The sequence below is a fragment of the Taudactylus pleione genome, unplaced genomic scaffold (genome assembly GCF_031769625.1).
Source record: "Taudactylus pleione unplaced genomic scaffold, aTauple2 ptg000547l, whole genome shotgun sequence".
Lineage (NCBI taxonomy): Eukaryota > Metazoa > Chordata > Amphibia > Anura > Myobatrachidae > Taudactylus > Taudactylus pleione.
The window spans coordinates 2811504-2837595 of record NW_028284949.1 but is presented as its reverse complement, the minus strand read 5'-3'; the positions used below and the strand labels follow the sequence as shown (position 1 = coordinate 2837595).

General features: G+C 43.7%; 1 protein-coding gene across 1 annotated transcript in view; it reads left to right on the top strand.

The window, feature by feature from the left end:
• Window positions 1-26092, top strand: part of LOC148500771 (uncharacterized) — a 97344-nt gene that overhangs the window by 18621 nt on the left and 52631 nt on the right. The window contains exons 7-8 of the mRNA XM_088451386.1: window positions 2757-4300; window positions 15641-15648. Coding sequence (XP_088307512.1) covers window positions 2757-4300; window positions 15641-15648 — 1552 coding nt within the window. The remainder of the gene's footprint in view (window positions 1-2756; window positions 4301-15640; window positions 15649-26092) is intronic.

Genomic DNA, 26092 nt, shown 5'->3' with positions numbered 1-26092 from the left:
ATCGTCTGTGCTGCTGCGGGCTGTTCCCCAATGAAGATAAAGCATAGAATTTAAACCTGACTCCTCCCCCTTAGCTATAGTCACCCGGATACTGGAAGCAGCCTTAGTTCCATTTGTCCTGCAAGTGTAAGGAATCTGGCAATGTTCTTGGGACAAAAAATAATATATATATATATATACATACACAAAATTTATATTGCGCTAGGTTTAATCCCGTGACCCCCCCCCCCCCGATTGCTCTCAATTTTGTGAGATTTAATGTTGCTCCTAATATTTACTATCGCTGCCTTATTGGTTATACACTGGAGATATTATAATGTATCCTTTCCAATTGTTCCTATTCAATGGCTTTGTGACTTGGACACTCCCTGCACAGTTACTCCCACTTCTGCTACCCCTATGGCTCTTGGTCTTTAACTGTCCTCCCAAATGATCATATTTTGGTGGATTTTCCCCTTTGGGTTACCGTGAAATCCTGGTGGGTTAGTTGGCCATCAGTGATTTTTTGGTGGTCCCCCTGTAGCCAAAGCATTGCTGCATGGCCATCGCTAAGGCCTATGAACGTTTTTGAGGTGACTTTCTGTATTCCGGGACAGTTTCTCCCCCTTCCATCAGTATGCACTTATTTTTGGATTCCCCTAACCCAAGGGTGGGCAATAAGTGGCCCTCCATCACTTGTTGACCTACACATCCCAGCATGCCCTGTCTCAGTTTCAGCACGTCCTGATAGGAAAACTGTGGTAGAGCATGCTGGGATGTGTAGTCCCACAGCAGCGAGAAGAACGCTTTTTGCCCACCCCTGCCCTAACCGCTGGCACACTAACGGCCACATGGAGAGCACCCTCTATATTGCCTTGGTTACCTCTGCCGTCAGTCTTCTAGGTGGTATCAATATGATTTAATATGCAAGAATTGTCAGACCTTGTTGCAATGGTTCATATCTATTGAGGTTAAAGAAATCTTTGAGACTCAACTTTTTTATAAATTGTATTGGACCAAAAGTAGTCGGAACAGCCCGCTGTCCCACACCCCAAAACATAGGCACATGGAGAGCTAAAAGCCACCTTCTTCCCATATATGGCAGTCTGCCTAACCCCACAGTGAATAGACTTATTCTAAGTTTGATATTTAAAACTGTTTCTTTAGTCCTAGCGATGGGGTCTGTGGCAAGCGCAGGGTGCCATGCAGGGTAGTTAAAGGTAACCTTGCCTGGCATCTGCACTTGCTGCAGCACTGTATATAGGGCCTGATTCAGAGCCGGACGCTATTTGCGCTCGCTCGTTCAGAAAAAGGGGCTGGCTATTTAAATTGAGCGCTCACTCTTTGCGGTCTGTTGACACCTCTATGTCTGAGCGAGCGTCCGAAACATGCGCTCCCTATTTTGTAAAGACGCCCCTTGGCCGTTCGCATCATACGTTATCTCCGCTATTTATTAGATTAATCGAGTACATCAAAAGGCGTATGAAATGCTCGCTATTCTTGTGGTAGCATTTTCCTACTGCAATCAAGCGAGCAGTTCAGGCTAAAAGACAACCAAGTGACGTGGTCGATGACGCTGCTGTATTAATTATGCACACCCATTAAACACCCGTTTTGACCGTTTGGCACGCCTGCGTTCGGATCTCCACTCCCCGTTTTCAAGCACCTTCCCCTGTTACCACCCACAAACGCCTCATCCTGTCACTCAAATTAGCAGGCATTCACTATTTTGCAAGCACACGATTTCCGACCGCACTGACTGGTTGGCGCATGCGCATTACAACCCATACGCATGCGCAGATGTGCGAACATCGCTCGGAGCGAACGAGCGGCCGCTTACGAGCGGCTCTGAATCAGGCCCATAGAGTCTTAATTTACGTGTATTCATTGTGCTTTAACGTTTCGTGTCTATATTCTTATGGGTTGTTCAGGAACCTCTAGATTCTCCTTCACATCCCCTAAAAGACCTATGTTATCCTGGACTCCTCTCAGGGGTAGAGAAACACAAAGGGTGGGTACACAATTGCACGATATCGGCCCGAGTTGTCGTTTCTAGGCAACTAGGGACGACCAATCGGAATATCATGCAGTGTGTATGCCCAATTGCGCGCTCCTGTGGGTTGCACGGATATCGTGTGATTGGCCATGCTGCACGGCCAATCACACGATATCGCATGTGGGGCTGCGTAGTTTAATGATGGACAGAAGAGTGATCGTTCCATCGTCCATTAAATCTTCCTAGTGTGTACCGGCGATCTTGCATGGTCCAGGGGCGAAGGGTATTCGTCCTCGACCATCAGATTGCCGGTCATGCAAGTGTACCGGCCTAACCTTAACACTCATTTCTTGAAATCTAACTCCACTAAACAGATAAAAGAAAAAGCTTGGGAAGAATTAGATCATACACAGATTGGCGCTACCTAGTCGTCCCATCACGGGTAGCGATTCCCAGATGTACGTCCTTTTTTTTTCCTAAATTTAGCACTTTGACATTGCATCATTTTACAAAGCGAATAGACTATTGCAAGTGTCGGAGACGTTGTCATATGCTTCTGGACACATTATTGTCGCTTGATCTACAACAAGTATTGATGGCTTAGTAAACCTATTCAGAGTGCCAAGTGTGTTATATAAGTTCACAAGGCTGTTATTTTATATATTTGTAAATAACTTTCTTTAAATAAATCCTATAGGACAAAATAATAATAATAATAATTTGCTTTAAAGTGTCTTTAGCAGGATGTGGTGTTTTCCAATACATTATCTTTTTATTCCAGCAGATGGAGACAACGGCGAGACCGTCTTGGAGGGACAGCCCGTCTCATCTCCCGGTTGCGACGACGTAGAAAACAACCTCAAACAAGATTCTGCAGACGAAACCCTTATTACCCCAAATTTACCTTCAGTACATCACATGGCAGATACATCCCCTGACCCCTCTAGTCATGATAACTCAGATGTTGTTATACGAAAAATAGTTTATAGAGGTGGCAAAATATTTCCATGCCCTGAATGTGGGAAAAGCTTCGGCCAGAAATCCGATTTTCTGAAACATGAGAGAATTCACACAGGGGAGAAGCCATTTTCATGCACAGAGTGTGGAAAATGTTTTACACTGAAATCAACTCTGGTCATACATCAGAAAATGCACACAGGGGAGAGGCCGTTTCCGTGCTCCGAGTGCGGGAAATGTTTTACGCAGAAATCTGATCTTCTTAAACACCATAAAATTCACACGGGCGAGAAGCCGTTTTCATGTTCCGATTGTGGGAAATGTTTCCCGCAGAAAGCAAAACTTATTCGACATCAGAGGATTCACACCGGCGAGAAGCCATTTCCGTGTTCTATGTGTGGAAAATGCTTTACCATTAAATCAAATCTTGTTGCGCATCAGATAATTCACACAGGCGAGAAGCCGTTTCCTTGCTCTAAGTGCGGAAAATGCTTTACCCATAAATCCAATCTTATTAATCATCAGAGAATTCACACTGGCGAGCAGCCATTTTCCTGTTCTGAGTGCGGCAAATGTTTTACACAGAAATCAGGTCTTATTAAACATCAGAGAATTCACACCGGCGAACAACCGTTCTCGTGTTCAAAATGTGGGAAATGTTTTACTCACAAATCAAATCTTATTAATCATCAGAGGATTCACACTGGCGAACACCCATTTTCATGTTCTGAATGTGGGAAATGTTTTACACGCAAGGAATTTCTTATTAAACATCAGAGAATTCACACAGGTGAGAAGCCATTTCCGTGTTCTGAGTGCGGGAAATGTTTCACACAGAAGTCAAATCTTCTTAAACACCAGAGAATTCATACCGGAGAGAAGCCATTTTCATGCCCAGATTGCGGGAAATGTTTCCCGCAGAAAGCAAAACTCAGTCGACATCAGAGAACTCACACAGGCGAGAAGCCGTATCCCTGTTCTATGTGTGGGAAATGTTTTACAATTAAGTCAAATCTTGTAGCGCATCAGGTCATTCACACCGGCGAGAAGCCGTTTAAGTGCTCCAAGTGTGGAAAATGTTTTACGCACAAGTCCAATCTTATTAACCATCAGAGAACTCACACCAGCGAGCAGCCATTTTCCTGCTCTGAGTGCAGGAAATGTTTTGCGCAGAAATCGGGTCTTATTAAACATCAGAGAACTCACACCGATGACCAAACGAACCTGTCTCCAACGTGCGGAAAATGTTTTACGCAGAAGGAAATTCTCACTGAACATCAGAGAACTCACAGAGGGAAGAAGCCATTTCCATGCTCCGACTGTGGGAAATGTTTTACAGAGAAATCCAATTTTATTAAACATCAGAAAGTTAATCCAGATTCATGCAGGTGAAAGGCTGGTAATAGGTTTAAAAAAACAATAGGAAAAAGGAGAGCTCTAACCAATGGAAATAAACACAATTTAATTATGACATTAATATCAAACAATTAAAATTCTATATAAATATAGTGATTTAAAAATCAGCTGATCGCAATACCCATAAAAACATAGATAACATACACATTAAACTGAACACAATGTAAAGCAATAAAAAGAATCGTGATCCTAATCATGTAAACAGTTTTACATATGTATTAAACACTAAACCATTGGAAGTGGTTCTCCCAACTAATTAGAATCGATTAGATTATATTTAAATACTACTGTGTATTAAGCAATTATAAAATGGTACAGTATAAACCGCCTCAAAATCCTAGTATTACAACAGCATCTCTTAACGTAGTAGAGTAATTAAAGGCACACAATATTTTAATCTCAGTAATTGAGGGTTATTTATCCCCAAATGTATGAACGCATGCAGTTTTACTCTTCTCTGACAATACAGCAGTTATTTAGTAGCTGAATGAATAGATGGAAACAAAAAGTTTCCTGGTGCTCCCTCCGTGTTTCCGACTGCTGTGTTGCGGTGTACACCGTGCCGGCTAGCGTGTTAGTTAAATCCCAGCGGCTTAATGTCCGGCCTGCAGGAGAACCTTTTGCAGGTATCGACTTGGAAAAGAAGGGGGGGTTGGAGCTTGACGCTTTTCTCAGCCTGATACTATTCAAGGTCCCGTATATGGTAGCAGTAAGTAGAATCTCACTTGTGCTGCCCAGTCTCAATTTTGCACAACTGTTTCTCCCATAGGCAGTGAGATAGAGCCGGAGAGGGAGGATTTACATGACTGTCTGTTAGTAGCCTGTCAATACAGGCTGATAGTGATGCGTGTTTGTGCCTGAGTGCTCCAAATGGTTAACGGGGTAATACAACCTGGTTCAAGATCTATTTATCACAACCAGTGTATTTAAACAGACTGCTTTTTATCAACCAGCCTCAGGATTGACATTTTTGTAAGCTTTTCTTTTAGCTACTAAAATGAAACAATATGGTCATTTTAGTTTCCATCTATTCATTCAGCTACTAAATAAATGCTGCATTGTCAGAGAAGAGTGGTGCATACACACGTAACGATTTTGTAACCAACGATTATCTGTCAGATTCTCCCTTTGAAAAAGTGAACGATTTTTGAAGTGTAATGAACGATTTTTACAACGATGAACGATAAATGTTCCTTCCCTTAATGAAAATCGTTATGTTGGACAGTGTGAAATGGACGATGAACGATAACTACAAACGAGAGTGCGCTTGAACGATTATCGTTCATCATTATAACTCGGAAACTGAACGATTTTTAGAATGAACGATAACGACGTCGTTAAGGACAAATCGTTCAAAAAATGTTATGTGTGTATGTACTCTAAAACTGCATGCGTTCATACATTTGGGGATAAATAACCCTCAATTACTGAGATTAAAATATTGTGTGCCTTTAATTACTCTACTACGTTAAGAGATGCTGTTATAATACTAGGATTTTGAGGCGGTTTATACTGTACCATTTTATAATTGATTAATACACAGCAGTATTGCGTCTCTCATCCCCATGCATTACTTGCTCCCATTCACGGTTACAGGACTTTCTTCGCGCTGCACCCACTCTATGGAATGAACTACCTCGCACAATAAGACTTTCATCTAGTCTCCAATCCTTCAAGCGATCCCTGAAAACTCACCTCTTCAGGCAAGCTTATCAAATTCCAGAACCTCCCACATAACCTTCATAGCTTCCATATCTAATTACATCCCCTTTTTACAGTCCACACACAATCTCACACATTGTCTTTCACTCACATCCTCATGACATTTGGTCGACATTCCTGTGTGACTGGATCATGCAGCCAACCAAGAAACTGTGCATTCTGGCTGGACCAAATGCAATATATAGCACCTATCCTTGTGTATCAATGCCTATTTCCCTATAGATTGTAAGCTTGCGAGCAGGGCCTTCCTACCTATATATATCTGTCTGTTATTACCCAGTTTTGTTCTATTAATGTTTACAATTGTAAAGCGCAACGGAATATGCTGCGCTTTATAAGAAACTGTTAATAAATAAATATAATTTAATCGATTCTAATTGGTTGGGAGAACCTCTTTCAATGGTTTAGTGTTTAATGCATATGTAAAATTGTTTACATGATTAGGATCACATGATTTTTTTTTTATTGCTTGTTATCTATGTTTTTATGGGTATTGCGATCAGCTGAATATTCAATTATAATTTTTAAATCACTATATTTTATATAGAATTTTAATTGTTTGATATTAATGTCATAATTAAATTGTGTTTATTTGAATTGGTTAGCGCTCTCCTTTTTTTCCTTTTTTATTTTATTTTTTTATTTTTCTTGTTGATGGGGCTCAGCACCCTGTTTGGTAGTAGCTGCAACCATATTTAATATCACAGAATTGTTTTGTAGGAAATTTCATTTTCACCTGATTGATTGTGGAGAGGTATAATAATTTAGAGTCACACTAAGCGCCATTGTGAGGCTTGTCCTCTGTGTGTTGGTAATAGGTTTGTACATTGCCCTTCCCGGATGGCCTGATCTACAAATATTATAGTTCTAGTTGAGTTATTTTGAAAGCTAACTCTCTTCTCTCTAATGTAGGGATGGGCAATAAGTGGCACTCCAACTGTTGTAGAACTACACATCCCAGCATGCCTCACAAAAGTTTTAGCATGGCCAAAAAGCAAAACTAGGCATGCTGGGATGTGTAGATCAACAACAGCTGGAGGGTCCGTCTATTGCCCACCCCTGCTTTAATGACCTGTGCTGACGTTCTGTTGATTTTAATAAAAAAATTAAAACCTGGTGCTTTATACAAACAAAGCTCCATAAGTTTCTAATGTGCTTGAAGGGAAACTGTCTGTCAATGGCATTTCTGTACCCCAAGGTGGTTAATGATGGGTTTCATGGCAGCTAGTTTGTAGCGGGAATTATCCGACTTCCCAATGACGGAAGGGACGTGTTTACAGTGGATGTAGTCATAATGTTGACATTGAGCATGATAGCATGTGCAGGTTGTCAACATGTTCACAGTGTTGATATGTGAACTGTCGATATTCTGCATGGTCCGGCAGCAGAGGGTTAGGCACCAGGGGGAGAGGGTTAGGCTGCAGGAGAGCGGGGTTAAGCTTAGGCACTAGGGAGAGGGTTAGACTGCTGGAGAAGAGGTTATGTACTAGGGGGAAGGTTAGGCTGCTGGAGAGGAGGTTATGCACAAGGGGGAAGGTTAGCCTGCTGGATAGGAGGTTATGCACTAGGGGGAGGGTTAGGCTGCTGGAGAGGAGGTTATGCACAAGGGGGAAGGTTAGCCTGCTGGATAGGAGGTTATGCACTAGGGGGAGGGTTAGGCTGCTGGATAGGAGGTTATGCACAAGGGGGAGGGTTAGCCTGCTGGATAGGAGGTTATGCACTAGGGGGAGGGTTAGGCTGCTGGAGAGGAGGTTATGCACAAGGGGGAAGGTTAGCCTGCTGGATAGGAGGTTATGCACTAGGGGGAGGGTTAGGCTGCTGGATAGGAGGTTATGCACAAGGGGGAGGGTTAGGCTGCTGGATAGGAGGTTATGCACAAGGGGGAGGGTTAGGCTGCTGGAGAGGAGGTTATGCACAAGGGGGAGGGTTAGCCTGCTGGATAGGAGGTTATGCACTAGGGGGAGGGTTAGGCTGCTGGAGAGGAGGTTATGCACTAGGGGGAGGGTTAGGCTGCTGGAGAGGAGGTTATGCACAAGTGGGAAGGTTAGCCTGCTGGATAGGAGGTTATGCACTAGGGGGAGGGTTAGGCTGCTGGAGAGGAGGTTATGCACAAGGGGGAAGGTTAGCCTGCTGGATAGGAGGTTATGCACTAGGGGGAGGGTTAGGCTGCTGGAGAGGAGGTTATGCACAAGGGGGAAGGTTAGCCTGCTGGATAGGAGGTTATGCACTAGGGGGAGGGTTAGGCTGCTGGAGAGGAGGTTATGCACAAGGGGGAAGGTTAGCCTGCTCGATAGGAGGTTATGCACTAGGGGGAGGGTTAGGCTGCTGGATAGGAGGTTATGCACAAGGGGGAGGGTTAGGCTGCTGGATAGGAGGTTATACACAAGGGGGAGGGTTAGGCTACAGCAGCTGAGCATTAGGCTGTGGGAGGGAAGGTTAATGTATGATAGTATTAGGCACTAGGGGGAGGGTTAGGCTGCAGGAGGTTAGGGTTAGATTATGGAAGCTGAAGGATCAGGTTAGGCACTCGGGGGGAGGGTTAGTCTGCAGGAGGTTAGGGTTAGGCTATGACAGTGGAGCGTAAGCCACTAGGGAAAGGGTTAGACTACACGAAAGCTTGGTTTAGGTTAGGCACTAGGGAGGGGAGGGCTAGGTACTAGGTGGAGGGGTATGGGTTAGGCACTGGGGGAGGGTTAAGCTTCAAGAGGGGAGGTTCGGGTTAGGCACTAGGGAGAGGGTTAGGCCATGGCAGCTAAGGGGTAGGCTGCAAGAGGTTAGGGTTAGGATACAGCAGCGGAGGGTTAGGCACTAGGGAGGGTTATGGTTACGTACTAGGATTAGGGACTAAGAGGAGGGTTAGGGTTAAGCTGTGGCAGCAGAGGGTTAGGCTGCTGAGGGGTGGTTAGGATTAGTCATACTTACTGCCAGAAGCACTGCAGGATCCGCCAGGAGTCAGCCTGACATTAATAACTAATTTGGAAGACATTGCTGTACCAATTCCATTACCACTAGACCACCAGGGAAGTTTTGTTGACATTCTAATCATGTTGACAAAATATACCACGCCTGTTTACAGTTCTGTGTGGGGGGACAATCATATTTGGAATGGAGTTCAGTCATTTTTAGTTACATCCTTGGTATGTTTAAAAAAATAATAACAATTGCAACCTGTGTTTAAGTAACAACTACAGCCGTTCCCTAGTATCTAAGGGACTGATTCAACACAGGACGGAATTGCAAAGCCTCACACAAGCAGCTTTGCAATTCCTTCCTTGCAAACATGCAAATGCAGCAAGAAGTATCTGACGCAACCGAGGCCGCAGGCTGGGATAATTATTGTGATCATCGGTTGTGATGGTGGATGGCGCCGGCCAGCTGAGTAAGCCTCAGCTCACGCAGGCTGGCCGGCTTGCGAGGCCAGGCAGATCCTGGCCTTACCACTCATGGAAAACTGGGACGACACGCCCTAGTTTCCAGGGAACGCCAGCTGTTCATGCCCAGAAAATCCCTCTGCCTATCAATCAGGCAGAGGCATAGCAGGGGCTGCGTGCGATCAGGCAGGACCTATTTTGAACACGTTTTTTTTTACAATTTAACAAGTGTTCTACGTGGCATCTGGGGTACAGGAAAAAGTGTTCACGCTGAGTACAGAAGCAACTCGCAGAAGTTCACTAATCACATGACACTGATTTCTTCTATGCCGGGATGTACTGTTGGAACAAATAGCTTAGACAAGTATGTGGAAAAATAATTTGTACCAAGGCCATACTATGGATTATACGTATATGTACGAGTTTAATAAATTTACGCAATGAGAGGCCGTGTTAACTTATTTATTGAATCTCCCTCGTATATATAAATAAAAAAACTCAACAGCATATACAATAAATATCCTTGCTCTGGTGCTATCCCTCCTTGTGGTACAGTTGGAGTTATAGCTCCCTGGCTCCTAGACTATCCCCGCTGCCTGTATAGATTTCTCTATAGCTCCATGGCTCCTGCACTATCCCTGCTGCCTGTATAGATGTCTCTATAGTTCCCTGGCTCCTGCACTATCCCCGCTGCCTGTATAGATGTCTCTATAGCTCCCTGGCTCCTGCACTATCCCCGCTGCCTGTATAAATGTCTCTGTAGTTCCCTGGCTCCTGCACTATCCCCGCTGCCTGTATAGATGTCTCTATAGCTCCCTGGCTCCTGCACTATCCCCGCTGCCTGTATAGATGTCTCTATAGCTCCCTGGCTCCTGCACTATACCTGCTGCCTGTATAGATGTCTCTATAGCTCCCTGGCTCCTGCACTATCCCCGCTGCCTGTATAAATGTCTCTATAGCTCCCTGACTCCTGCACTATCCCTGCTGCCTGTATAGATGTCTCTATAGCTCCCTGGCTCCTGCACTATCCCCGCTGCCTGTATAGATGTCTCTATAGCTCCCTGACTCCTGCACTATCCCTGCTGCCTGTATAGATGTCTCTATAGTTTCCTGGCTCCAGAACTATCCCTGTTGGCTTTATAGTTTCTTGGCTCTGGCACTATTCCTTCTGCCTATATAGCTAGCTTTATGTTCATAAATTCCTCCTGGTATGTATTAACTGCTGTTTCTAAGATATTTAAATGAGAAAAGTGTTTACAGTTTTTACTTTATAATTTCCAACTTTTTTATATAATATAGCAGATTACAAACTAGAGATATAAGTAAATAATTATATATCTACACAGAGTAGGTTCTCTGGACGTTAAAGAGAGTGTTGGTGAAATTGATGGACATATAATGAAATTTCACCCTCCTGAGTTATTGAGCAAAAATGTGCATTATGTCCTGGTTTTGGGCGTCCAAACTGCAGTTTAGCTTCTTTGCCTAGCTAAACCCTGTGTGTTTGGTAATGCATGGACACCCAAAAACAAGTGTATATCGCACCCTGATCTCCCGTCACTTTAGACAGGAGATGGGGTGCGATAAAACAATTTAATTTCCCTGTTTGGTACATGATAATATCAATATATCTAGCTTGTAAGGAAAACGGTAGAGGAACAGATAAAGTGTACACTATGTGGAGTCTGCTGGGTGCAGGGAGCACTAGGCGAGGTAAAGTGCAGGGTACACTGCGAAGTAAGGCACTCTGCGCAAGGTAATGTGCAGGGCACTCTGTGAGGTAAAGTGCAGGGCGCTCAGTTCAAGGTAAAGTGCAGAGCACTCTGCAAGGTAAAGTGCAGAGCACTCTGCCAGGTAAAGTGCAGGGCGCTCAGTTCAAGGTAAAGTGCAGAGCACTCTGCGAGGTAAAGTGCAGGGCGCTCAGCTCATTCAGACCCGCTCGCTAAGATGCAAACTCTCGCTGCTGCCGATGGTATGCAGTGTGTATGCATTGTGCGCATACCTAAGCGAAAGTTCACAATGCATTTGCTCGCTGCGCGTAGACAGCCCAGCAGAGTGAGTGACAGGGGAAGCCGTTTCTAGGTGGTAACGGGCTGGCCATTAAAAACGGGGAGTGGAGGTGCAAACGCAGGCGTGCCTGAGCATCTCAACAGCGGTTTAGAGGTGTACATAATTATAAGACAGCATCATAGTACACGTACTGGCTTGTTTTTACACTGAAGTGCTCACAGTGCTTGCGGCAGGGTATGGTCAACCTCAAGCGCTGCGATAGCATCTGATGTACCAATGGTTGTATACACTTCCTGGACATGATGTGCACAAGTGGGCTTGTGGGTGTCTGCATACACTATGTGATCGCTCTCAAAGAAATACTGGGCGTGCCTATGCAATTTGCATACATATTGTGCGAGCGATCGCATCTAGCGAGCAGCTCTGAATCAGGCCCTCTGTGCGAGGTAAAGAGGATTTGTGTAAAGTGGATTTAAGCAAGTTCACCTGTGCTGTCTCCATCGTCTAAAGGTCTAAAGTTTCCGTGTTATACATTCCTGAGTCAAAACACTGAAGCATTTTGGGACTTAGTTTAAAATACTTGCAACAAATACCCAAGCATTTCATACCCAACCCGTATTCTACATATGTTACCCCATTCCTTCACTTTGAATTACATAACAACCTCCTGTGTATGTTATATCCCATTAAATCTCATACACATTCCATTTTTACCTTTTTTGTTTATCATTTAAATTTCATTGTTAGATTCCGGTGGGAAATGCTGGGGCTTTTATGGCACTATTTATTTACAGCACATTTTTTGCACTAACCTCAATTTTGTGTGTGTCACCTTTTTTGATCTTTTGTTGGGGTTTTGGGTTGACCCCTATGGGCTGCCCTCTCTCCAAGTCATCTTAGAGTTAAAGAATCTGTTCCACAGGGGAAGCTTCGGCCAATCCTGAGCCTTTGAAGGAAGCCTTAAGGAGGCCGAAGCCGAAGGGGCCCTTTGGGTCTGGGATGTAAAGGAGTCCCCCCCTAGCTTTGGCGAAGGGGTACCTTAAGAATCCCCTTTCCCTTCTGGTTCTGGGAAGATGAAGAGAAACGGGGCCCTTCAGGGGCAATTTAAGGATTTGCAAGAGGGGGGTTCCTGTATATACACATACAGGGTCATCGAAGACCTGTATCAGGCCCTGGTACTGTAGAGGGTGTGGCCAAATCAGGGGAGGTGTGGCCATGACTCTCCCTAAACATTTTTAAAATACTATGTGTGGCACCTCTAGCTCCAAATAGGGACATTTGTCCCCATCAGCAGCGCTGGAAAGGGGACCAATATCCATCTCAGCAGCCGAGAGCTAACCATACTATATATGGCGCACAAGGGCGCCATGAGCTGCAAAGGGGGACAAGCCTGGGTAATTAGTACCAGCTCCCCCCCTCTCGGTGTGTGTATGTATATATCAGCTGCAGCTCCTACCTGCTACCTCCAATGTATCTGGCCTCTCTGCCGATCCATGCAGACGATTTCTGTGCCTGCAGCCCCAGCTTCTAGGGACTGCACCAGCTGCAGCCCCTAGAAGCCACATAGGGCTGCCATTATAGCAGTGGAGTGGCTTCCCATTGGAAGCTCTCTCTCTGCTAATTGCAGAATGGACTGGCAGTCCCAGGGGGAGAAAAAAACTCCCCCTTGGATTGGCTGTTATTAGCAGGGAGCTCTTCCAATGGGAAGCCACTGTGGGTGGTGGATTTTAATGAATGGGGAGGGTAAATGATCTGCCTACTTAGATGACATGCAGGATTAAATGAATGGTGCTTGCATATAGTAAGCATTATAAAAATAAAAACATATTAAAAATATATATATATAGTCTCCCTAATACTAAATGTTTAAGATATAACTGTATATAATCACTAATAAATCAGTTAGTGAGGAGAGATGGAGGTAGAGACAGCTGGGCCAGTGACAGCAGATGCCCTGCAGCAACACTCAGAGGCAGCTTGGGCCCCATATCAGCCCCATTCTCTGCATCTACTGTCTGAGATCTGCTACAATATTGGACAGCTGTGTAGGCATATATTGGGTGTTACATCTGCGTCCAGGTCTCCAGTAGGATTCGGTCAATAGTCTGGTCTGGAGTTGGATCCTCAGAGGATTGGACAAGTGTGTACCCATCTTAAGTCATGCAGCGTCATATCAGATGAATAATTTGCTTTATCCATTGTTTCTAAATTAAAAACTGCAGCTACAATGGAGGGAGGTGTCTTAAGGGGTAAGGGCAGTCATACACAGTAAGATTTTTTATACGATGTGTATGATTTTGATCGATAGTAACATCATATGTTGTTTTGGTGTACATATGATGGCAATGCGTGTCCCCGCAGTCGTATAAATGGACTGCCTCTCGTACCGGAAAACCGTACGAGGGCGTCCTATCTTACCACGATGTGACACACATCGTATCACTTTTGGCAGGTAATACGATCTGTAATGGTTTATGTGCACAACCGATCGCTTGTTTACGATTTGTAATCGTGAAATGAAGAATCGGATCGTATGATCATATGAATAATCGTACACCTTTTGAACACATCGTATGTAAAATTTCAAGTGAAACCTTATAAGACATATTGTACGTCTGTTTATCGCACCGTGTATGGCCTGCTTAATGAGACAGGCCAACATTTGTTATAAAGTCCTTACCTGAAGATGTTATTCAGGTTTTGTTTCTGAAGATGTTGCTGTTCAGGACCTAATTGCAATATATAATCCAAAATCGCCTAAATAAAGCAGGAACTACTCAGAGAGTATCAATGTAGGACGCAATGTCACCACAAAATGGCTGCCAGTAGCTGGGCATCCTTTATATATGGTAGGGCTGTGACCTGCATTGTGACATCCCAGTGCATGCAGGCAGCAGCTGGAGATGGTTATAGCTTGGATCAGCTCTAGGCCCAAATGCCCTGCAGCAGCACTGGAGAATAGAAAAGCTGGGGCTCAGGAGATGGCAGTATAACTCAGTGCAGGGAGAGGGTCAGTCCCCAGAGGCAGCCTGGGCCCTGTAGCAGCTGCACTCTCTGCAGCTACTATAGCTACACCCTTGACTGGAAAGCTGTTTGTGCTGTATGGCAGGCACAAAGATGCTCTCTGTATTGTATGGCTGTCAAGTTGGCTGTTTGCTAGCACCACGTATGTTTGTGTTGGGTCATCTACGGTTTAAATTTGAATGAGGACACTCACAGAAAGTTCCCAATCACTCTTCTATGCTTTCCATGTTAGTGTTCTATTACACTGTATACAGATAAATAAATGGAAAGGAAATAAATTACATTGATTGAAACAAATGGCCAAATGGAACTTATACGCCTTGAATTTCTGTGCAAAGACTTACACCTTATGCGCCCGATTCAACTGTGGACGCAAATTCTATCGCAGCTGTGATCTCTCACGGATCATCACAATCAGAAGAAAAAGACTCTTTGGGGGTCATTCCAATTACTTGTGATGTACTGGCGGGTGCGAGTCATCGTGGCAGTGGGCGCACTTGACGGCAGCCCGAATTTGCATAAAAGTGCTCGCAGCCCTATAGGGTTCCGGGCCAAATTATGAGACATAAATAAAATATAACTTTTTTTATATTGTTTTCAAATGTGTTAGTAATAATATCCGTTAAAAGAGGGAAAATAAAGGCGGAAAAAAAAAAATGTATGTGAGGATCTTCAGATATCTAAATATATTGATATTAATTATAATCCTCTCTAATATAAATGATTCCACCATGCGTGATGCACAGGGAACTATTCTGTCACAAATTGGGTGTTAATTTGAATAGATAGTGGGATAATGCAGAGGTGTGTGTGTATATATATATATATATATATATATATATAAACAAACAGTCAGAGCGCAAATCTAAAGAAATGGAATAGTAGTCCCAATAAGTGAATCCTTAAAACAGGGATCTGTATGCAAATGCCTCATATATTGGGCCGGCGTATCTCCCTTCCAAAAGGTCACTGTATCCATCACACAGGTAATCAAATTCTAGGAGAAAGATAGAAGAGGCGCCAATAGTGCATTATCTTCCAACTTTTATTTATACATATGAGACAAAACATATATCTTAAATGACGTACCAGACAGAGCGGCCAAGCCACCGCAAGTTTACAGCACATGAAGAAGAAAGTAATCCTCCGTCTCTGGGAACAACAGGTTCACTCGTTGGAGAACTCGTATCACAGAACAACGCTAGGCCACGTCCCTACGTGTTTCGTCACTCAGGACTTCGTCATATATATATGTGACAAGAGTCACATAGCATAGATTGGGTAAAATCCAACAGAAGCTTTATTTCCTCACCACAGGCAGGTATGCAGGACAGTGCAGTTTCACAGGCAAGATGTTACAAGCTGGTACACAGAATCTTCCAAACCGCAAAATAGTTCTTTTACTGGACCCACAGGTCCAAGATCCTTAACACTAGTCACCCCCGGGCCTATAACCTGGGTGACTACTTCACCGTCAGGATCAGTTTCCCAGTGTCTCTGCAGCTATTTTCCCAGCCTCACACAGGTGTCTGTAATCAGCTGCCTTTCCAGACTCTGATTGAGGCAACACCTGAACTGGACCCTACAGTCCTACCACCTTTGCTCTGCCAGACCTGAGATATCTGGATATTCCACATTCACTTCATGTGGCTTTATGCTGACCCTGTCACAAAATATATATATGTGTGTGTATCTTAGTTAGGCAATGGTGAAAATATTATTATTAGCGCAAATTCATTACTATACAAATATATTTACTATTCTATCCAAGGTAAATTATGTTACTGGTATATAAACAGCACTAATTAAACAAATGTAACTGCATGGGGTCAAGATATAATAAAACTGCTGAAAGAACACAGAAAAGAAAACTTGCTGTAGAAAGAAACATTCCTCACTAAATTATGCCGTGTGAAGCAATTCAAACACCATAATATGTTGCAGTAAGATAATTCATATACAATGATTATTATATGAACAGTAACAGTAGTATCCAATTAGCTCCAGGGCCAGATTAACAATGGGGCAGATGGAGCTACAGCTCCAGGCCCCCATATAAAAATAGGCCCATCATCAGCATGATGACACCCAGCTGCCTCGCTGGTCACAGAGTCAGCCATAAAGTATAAGTTTTAAAATAGTTTTTCCAGTTTTCTCACAAATTTATGAAATTTTCTGTTTTTATGTATTTAGGGAGACAGTGGGGCTGAGAGTGTATGGGGTGTACACCTGCACTTGGTTCTGGTCAATCCCACACAGCACTGATTACAGCTCCTCCCCTTCTCAGTATAGACCCTTGACCATTTTCAGCCCCAGGCCCATGTGGCCCTTAATCCAGCCCTGATTAGCCCCGAACATAGTTCAGGCGCTAATGGATCCCCAGGGCTATCCAATTAGTCTCAAAGTTCAGCCCAGCGCCTGCACTTATCTGGGATTTTTTTTCAGGACCTGATGTGCCCGGAAAAGTGTCATTCTTTCGCTAGTGCAATGACGAAAACACATAGGTCTGTGAAGTTTTCACAGATCCTATGTGTTTTCTGGCGAATTATCCTATTTGTACGTCTGAACAAATAGGATATGGTGAAGAAACAACTTGTTGAGAAACTGGGATTATCGGCAAAAAATCCAAATTTTTTGGCCCCCCAAAAATATCGGGGCTAATTGGATATCCCCCTAAGTGTGAAAAAATGTATTGTCAAAATATACAGAACTGTATACACCAGATGCAAAATTGAGATTAGTGATCAATCATCCAACCATAAACTTCTAGATCATATAGTTGAGAACCCCTCCAAGACATCAATGATATAGTTGTTAAAATGAAATGACGTATATCCTTTTACCCATCATCTTGGTTTCAGCTGTATACCCCTCCGCTGTTTGTATCATGCGCTTTGAACTAGTAATTATGTCAATCATATACACATACTGTCACACCCATCTGGCTTTTTGGTATTTACTTTTTGAACATGTACTATCAGACATCCAACACTGTCAGATTATAACATCATCAAAAACAGATCGCATGCATCTAACCCCACAAATGTGTCAATTGCATACACATAACTGAGTCAAATGCAGTAAGACATAAAGCAGGTATAGATTCAAGGAAATAAATCACTGCTGTATGGCCGGTGGTCCACTTCTGCCCCTGTTTGTGCATGTGCAGGGAACACAGTGGGTGAGAGGATACGGTAAAAATCCTGACAATCGGGATGCCGGCACTTAGAATGCCGATACCGGAATACGGACACCTGTCAAAATCCTGGTGTCAGCATCCTGACCACCGGAATCCCGAAGGTAGGTAGCGGGGTTGGGGCAGGGTTAGTGCTAGAGGGTTAGAGGTTAGGGTCAAGTTAGGGGGAAAGGTTAGAATATTGACCGACAAGTGTCAGTATTCTAACACTGTCGGGATGTCGGCGTCGGGATTCTGACCGCCGGTATACGGAGCGTCGGCATCCTGTAGCCATCCCGTGGGTGGGAGTGCGTTGCAATTGTCTCAGCTGTGATGGAAGGAAGTAAAAGGCGAGATCCGCTGTTGGAAAACCTTGAGCCTAACGCGCCAGAGGTTAATTAACCCAGCGCAGGGGAAATCTCTCTCTAGGATCCCAATGAGAGTCCCACTAAAGTAGTATAGTAAAATAAACTGAATACAGAGGGATTACCCAAAATGACATAATTAGGTTATGAATAAGATTGCAAAATATAAATTCAAATATATGATTGTGCTGTATTAAAATATACCTAGTGATTGTCAATAGGAAACGGTTTTATCTAAATATCCACAAAGGAGATACCTCACAATAAGGGAATCAGAAATATCTGTGCATTCATGTCAAGAGAAAGTTAAATGTGCACACAAAAATAAATACCAGTATTTCACATATAGGTTGTGTCCGGGATCATAGCCGTACGGTCCGGTCCATGCACAAACCCGATCTGTCTGTCCGTCGCAGACACGCGTTTCGCTAGATTAGGCTTGATCACCGGGCATTGAGCGCATTGTGGGAATGACTCAGAGATGGTTGGTAATACAGCCGCACTCACAGTAACGGCTGCAGGAATATGCAAATGCTAATCTCAGCCTTCCCTTTGTGCGCCACGGTGCGATGAAGTGTATGAGTGTTGAGACGCCCACTTTTCAGGCTCCTGGGTTGTGCATTTGCGATAGAGATTGTAAACATTCTAACATCAATGTAACATTGGACGCACCATCGACATTTGCAATCGCTTGCGGTCTACTCTAGCTAAACTCCTCATACCCAAGTAAACATGGCCTCTGAAGCGATGGATTTGTGATTGGGAACACAGCAGAGATCCCAGACACCCCTGTGACACTCCCATAACACGCCCATGAATCGGACCCTTTTTAGCGGTCACTTTAGGTCACCTCCCAGTCTCCACCCTGATATGCCCAGGTATTGTAAACTCCTTCTCAAGTGTTGGCAATTCCATACGCAATTGTAAGCAGGATAGGGCACCTGGGTTGGTACATGTGCAGAAAGGGGTTTCGGAACGTTTCGCCCATGCACAGTAGCAAATATCCTCTCTGCCAGCAACAGCACCGACCCTTTGGGCTCGGACGCCCCGCTGCTAATTTGGGTCTTACGACTGCTACCGCAGCAATATTTATAAACCTTGTCCATTTACTTTCACATTCAAGTAATGCATCTTCATGAGAATATCGCTAAGAGCCCCCTGAGGGCATTACTGGTCTTAGAGAGATGGTGGATACTATCAATGAGGAATTGCGCAGATGAGAGGCTAGGAACAGCTTTTGGAACACATCCAGGGCCGGCGCAAGGTTTTAGGGCGCCCTAGGCACAGGTTCACAATGCTGCCCGTTTTCCCCCAAACCCTCCACCCAGCTCACAGACACACACAGCGCCCTAATAATATTCACATGACCCGAATTAAAGGGATGATTCCCCCTGCAGTACCCCCAGTTGTACTGCCCTAGTAGTGCCCCCAGTAGTAATGATCCCTGCAGTTCCCCCAGTAGTAATTAATGCTCCCTGCAGTGCCCCCAGTAGTAATGCCCTTGTAGTGCCCCAGTTGTAATGCCCTTGAAGTGCCCCCAATAGTAATGCTCTCTGCAGTGCCCCAGTAGTAATGCCCTTGTAGTGCCCCAACTAGTAAAATGCTCCCTGCAGTGCCCCCAGTAGTAATGCCCCTTGAAGTGCCTCCAGTAGTAATGGCCCCTGTAGTGCCCCAAGTAGTAAAATGCTCCCTGCAGTGCCCCCAGTTGTAATGCCCTTGAAGTGCCCCCAATAGTAATGCTCTCTGCAGTGCCCCAGTAGTAATGCCCTTGTAGTGCCCCAAGTAGTAAAATGCTCCCTGCAGTGCCCCCAGTAGTAATGCCCTTTGAAGTGCCTCCAGTAGTAAGGGCCCCTGTAGTGCCCGAAGTTGTAGTGCTCCCAATAGTGCCCCCATATGATGCCCCCAGTAGTAAGGCCCCTGCAGTGCCCCCTGTAGTAAGCCCCCCCCCACACAAAAAAACCTGACTTACATTCAAACCCCCCTCCAGTGACTGCTGCTGTCCGTCCACAGCGCCAGCTCCTCGGAACTATGGGAGTGACGTCACTCCTATAGTGTACTGAGGGACCAGGAAGCCGGAGCTCGGGAGTGAACTCCGTCCTCCGGCTGCCGGTGGCACCGGGCGGGGAAGAGAAGGAGCCGGGCGCCCGCTGGTAACACAATCTCAGTGGGTACCCGGCAAATGGAAGGTGCAGGGGTGCGATCGCTGTGCTGGCAGGCCCCTTAAGCCGCCGGGCCCCATAGCAACTGCACACCCTGCACCCTCCATTGCCGGCGCCCCTAGGTAGCTGCCTAAGCTTGCCTAGTGGTAGCGCTGGCCCTGAACACATCAATGACAAATTGATTGAATTCTGATGAGTGGTGTATGGTTTCCGCAACCCTTGGTTGGTAATGTTGCGCCTGTGGGATCTGTCCTCTGAGTCTGCCAACTTGTTGTGCGTGGCTGCAATTTCAGCCTGTGATGAGTCGTTAGAAGCGATTAGGTCATTGTGGGAGTCCATCAGTTCCCACATCTTGCATTGCAGGTGTCCTGCGTGGTCACCCAGGTCATGAAACTACTGTCTGAATTCACTCATAAAGCATTTAATGTCAGTAGAAATGTAATTTGTTAAGATCGTTGATGTAATAGGATCATCCACATCTTCCTCAGTAGGGGACAGTGCCAGGTGTGACTTGCTCAATACTAGAGGGTGGTGGGTTTGCTCCATTGGTGAGCGTTCCTGTTTTGGTGTAGTTATCTCTAACAGTAGGCTGATCTGGGGGGGCTTGAAGACACAAACTGGGGGTCAGAGTCATTGGTCTGGCAGAGATCTACAAAGCAATTTTGGAGTACTATATGCAAGCAAACCAGGGATGAACAATAGAGTGTGACAAGCAAATGGTGAGAAGTAACTTGAAAATCCATATTAGAATGCCATAAGATTAGAGGATTCTTCAGGGTCTCCAAATGGATGGTACATGGAGGGCAAATAAGGAGGCGAAGGTAGGAAGTATAGCGATAAAATAGTATGGCAATCGGACTGACCACAGAAATTGATGCAATACAGTGATATGCCAAGTAGAGGCTGAGGTCCACAATTACTTGGGAACAAGGGCTTACAGATGCTCAGCAAAGTTGAAGAATGGTAATGGAATAAGGGCCTGATTCAGAGCCACTCGTAAGCGGCAGCTCGTTCGCTCTGAGCGATGTTTGCCCAACTGCGCATGCGTATGGATCGTTATACGCATGCGCGAACCAGTCAGTGCGGCCGAAATTCATGTGCTCGCAAAATAGCGAATGCCTGCTAATTTGAGTGACAGAAAGAGGCGTATGTGGGTGGTAACAAAGGAAGGTGCTTGAAAACGGGGAGTGGAGATCCGATCGCAGGCGTGCTTAAAGGTCAAAACGGGCGTTTTATGGGTGTGCATATTTAAAACAGCAGCGTCATTGACCACGTCACTGGGTTATTTTATAGCCAGAACTGCTCGCAAAATTGTGGTAGCAAAAACCAACCACAAGAATAGCGAGCAGTTCATACGCTGTACGATGTACTCGATTAATCTAATAAATAGCGGACATGACGTATGGTGCGAGCGGCCAGGGGGCGTTTTTATCAAATAAACGAGCGTATGTTTTGCGCGCTCGTTCAGACTTAGAGGTGGGAACAGACTGCAATTTGCGAAGGGATCATTTGAATAGCCACCCCTTGTTTTTGAACGAACGACCGCAAATAGCGAACGGCTCTGAATCAGGCCCTAAGTCCATAATGATCTTGGCCTTCACCTAGTGATCGAAGAGACCAATGAGCCAAGTCACTACTCATCAGGCTGTGGAGCCCTTTTAATGGACTGGAATGAGACTACAGCCCAGTGAGTAAAGGAGGTAGGTAGGAAGAATGTGTTGCAGAGGCAGCTCAATTCCGTGACAGTCTGTTTCCAGGAGGCTATGGCTATATCAGTCGTAATGGCTATACGTGGAGGCAAAAGCTCACAGTGCGAGGGCGGAAAGTGGAAACTGAAGAGCAAACCCTACGCTGTGTCTAAATACAGGACAGCCCTTAGGAATGTGCTGTTGCTATAGGCCCAGAAGAAGAGCAGGCAATGGATGTCATCCACAGAAGGGATGGGTGGGTCTCAAATCAAAACCTGGAGGTCTCCAAATAGGCACAGGGATCATTATTATGAACGGTTGTTTCAGCCAATTGATTTCAGGTTGGTTGATGAATACGTGGTGCACTGGGCATCTGGGAGATGAACGGTCAGCTATAAGAGACGGGCAAGAGCAAAGGATTGTATTGAATTTGAGCTGTAAGGGCAGGTCTGCAGTCACATACGTCCAGCTGCCAAAAGAAAAGCTGTTGTCATGTACAGGTATATAGTAATTACATAAATCACAAATATAGTAATTACATGTAATAAAATATTATATAAAACACAAATATAGGAATTCAATTTAATAAAAAAAATTTATATAAAAAACAAAAAAAAACAAAACACAAAAGTATATGAGATAAAAACTCCCGAGAGTAAAATGACACAATAATTACATAAATATATCAGGAGTTCATCACATATAGAAAGAACCTAACCATAATACCTAACCATAACCATAATACCTAACCATAACCATAATACTAGCTGCCAGTGATAGTAAACGTATGCACTGATATATGGTAATACTATAGCAGCAGCAGCGTCAGGATATGACATAACATATACCAGCACCTAATAACTAGTAACAGTCAGTCCCGGAAGAGTTAATCTGTGCAGTAATCCCTGAACGGAACAATTAGATCATTATGATTACAGTGTATAGAGGGCGGGTCTGAGAATCAGTGACGTCACGCCATGTTACCAGCAGTACAGGAGACGAGCAGAGAGCATTGGTATAGAACTACATTACCCACCATGCTATGCGACTTCACGGCCATTAGCAGTGACGTCATCAGACAGGGTCTCACTCTGAGAGCCAGACAGAGGTATCTTACATCTATGTACAGTATGTTTGTATATAATATATAGATATAGTAACTCTTGTTCTGTGTATATTATGTTGCTATAATTACTGGTATTGTGCATTACATATAGTATAGATCATGTTCATATGGTCATTATGTTATACACTATATACAGTGTAATATATAGATAGTCATTATATAAAGTGTGTGGTATATAGATACAGTCACTATATACAGTGTAATATATGGTACTGTCACTATATACAGTGTAATATATAGGTACAGTCACTGCCACTCACTATATACAGTGTGTAATATATAGGTACAGTCACTGTCACTCACTATATAGTGTGTGATATATAGGTACAGTCACTGTCACTCACTCTATAGTGTGTGATATATAGGTGCAGTCACTATATACAGTGTGTAATATATAGGTACAGTCACTATATACAGTGTGTAATATATAGGTACTGTCACTCACTATATACAGTGTGTAATATATAGGTACAGTCACTATATACAGTGTGTGATATATAGGTGCTGTCACTCACTACAGTGTGTGATATATAGGTGCTGTCACTCACTGTATACAGTGTGTAATATATAGGTACTGTCACTCACTATATACAGTGTGTAATATATAGGTACAGTCACTCACTACAGTGTGTGATATATAGGTGCTGTCACTCACTACAGTGTGTGATATATAGGTGCTGTCACTCACTATATACAGTGTGTGATATATAGGTACTGTCACTTACTATATACAGTGTGTAATATATAGGTACTGTCACTCACTATAGACAGTGTGTAATATATAGGTACAGTCACTATATACAGTGTGTAATATATAGGTAATGTCACTCACTATATACAGTGTGTAATATATAGGTACAGTCACTGCCACTTACTATATACAGTGTGTAATATATAGGTACTGTAACTCACTATATACAGTGTGTAATATATAGGTACTGTCACCCACTATATACAGTGTGTAATATATAGGTACAGTCACTCAATATATACAGTGTGTAATATATAGGTAATGTCACTCACTATATTCAGTGTGTAATATATAGGTAATGTCACTCACTATATTCAGTGTGTAATATATAGGTACAGTCACTGCCACTTACTATATACAGTGTGTAATATATAGGTACAGTCACTGCCACTTACTACATACAGTGTGTAATATATAGGTACTGTAACTCACTATATACAGTGTGTAATATAAAGGTACTGTCACTTACGATATACAGTGTGTAATATATAGGTACAGTCACTGTCACTATATACAGCGTGTAATATATAGGTACTGTCACTCACTATATACAGTATGTAATATATAGGTAATATCACTTACTATATACAGTGTGTAATATATAGTCACTGTCACTCACTATATACAGTGTGTAATATATAGTCACTGTCACTCACTATATACAGTGTGTAATATATAGTCCCTGTCATTCACAATAGACAGAGTGTAATATATAGTCCCTGTCACTCACTATATACAGTGTGTAATATTAATATACAGTATAGTCCCTGTCACTCACTATATACAGTGTGTAATACATAGATACTGTCACGGTACTGGCATTGACTGTAGACAGTATTTATAATATAGATATAATCACTGTCCCTTCAGTGTTTAATATATTGTATGTAGTGAATAGCAAGTACCTTATATAAAGTATTGTACATAGTAAATGTATACATTCACTATAATTCAGTATATAATATCACTTATGCAGAATTTCAATATAGCAATTCTTATTTAGTAAATGCAGTTTATAATTGATCTAATCAGTGCCATTCACTGTATGTATAGCAATATAGTTATTCCATATTTACATTATATTTTAGTCACTGACGTTTAGTATATGAAGTTTATGATTTATACATATAGTCACTTTCATGATATGTAGAAGTATTATTATTATTATTATAATTTGTATTAATAGGGCAGCACAAGGTGTATGCAGCACCATATAGCGATACAATACACAGTATACATGAATACTTAGGATAACAATAAACGCAATGATATAACTAAAGGCAGGGTGAAGGGATCGGGGGAAAGGTAGGGTAGAGCACTATGGCTTGCAGTTATAGCAATAATGGGTCAACAATCAAGAGAGTGAGTAGTAAACAAAAAAGCTCTCAGGCAGGATCAGAGTCACTGGTTGGGAAAGGGTGATGGGGACAGAGGGCACTGAGGAGTGGGACAGTGCTAGGAGGACAGGACAAGCACTGTCCGCAGCCCGCAGGCTGTTACATCTGGTCCAATGAGGACAGATTGCCCTGCCCGCGAGGGCTTGCAGTCTAGGTGGGATTGGTCTAACTAGAAAGGTGACCTGGGAGAGAGGGTAGATGGTCAGAGTGATGCAATATGAGGAGGGTTTTATGAAGAAGTGATTTCTAAGGGCCTGTCTGAAGGTACGGAGACTGAATGGAAGTCTGAGAGTGGTGGGAAGTGCTTCCAGAGTAGACGGACAGCACAACAGAAATCTTGGATGTGGTCACCAGTGTGGAGCTGAGGCGGTGGTCGGTGGTGGAGCTTACAGGCTGAAGGCTTCATATGCGAGAGTAGGGAGTAAACTGTATGCAGCACTGGATGGGGAGCCATTGAAGCAGTTTGCAGAGTGGGGAGGCCGACACGGGGTGGTGGGACAGGTAAATGAGACGGGCAGCAGCGTTAGGATAGATTTAAGTGGGAAAGGAGAATGCGAGAAAGGCCAGAGAGGAGGAGGTTACAGTAGTCCAGATGGGAAATGATAAGTGCATGGACAAGAGTTTTGGTTGGGGCCATAATAAGAAAGGGTCTGATTCTGGTGATTTTGTGAAGGTGAAGGTGGAAGCAGAAAGATTATGAGATGGAGTGAAATCGAGGATGACACCCAGGCAGCGGAACAGAGAAGAGATAGGTGCTCTCAACAGATAGAGAGCGGAGGTAAGGGCATCATGGATGGAGGGAATACATTGAGTTCGGTTTTAGACATGCAGAGTAGTAGATGTAGTCACTATTATTCACTATATATAATATGCTTGTGGAAAACTGAGCTTGGCCCAATACTGCCTATATACATGACCTGCTATATACATAAATTACATTGCTATGTATGATTTCT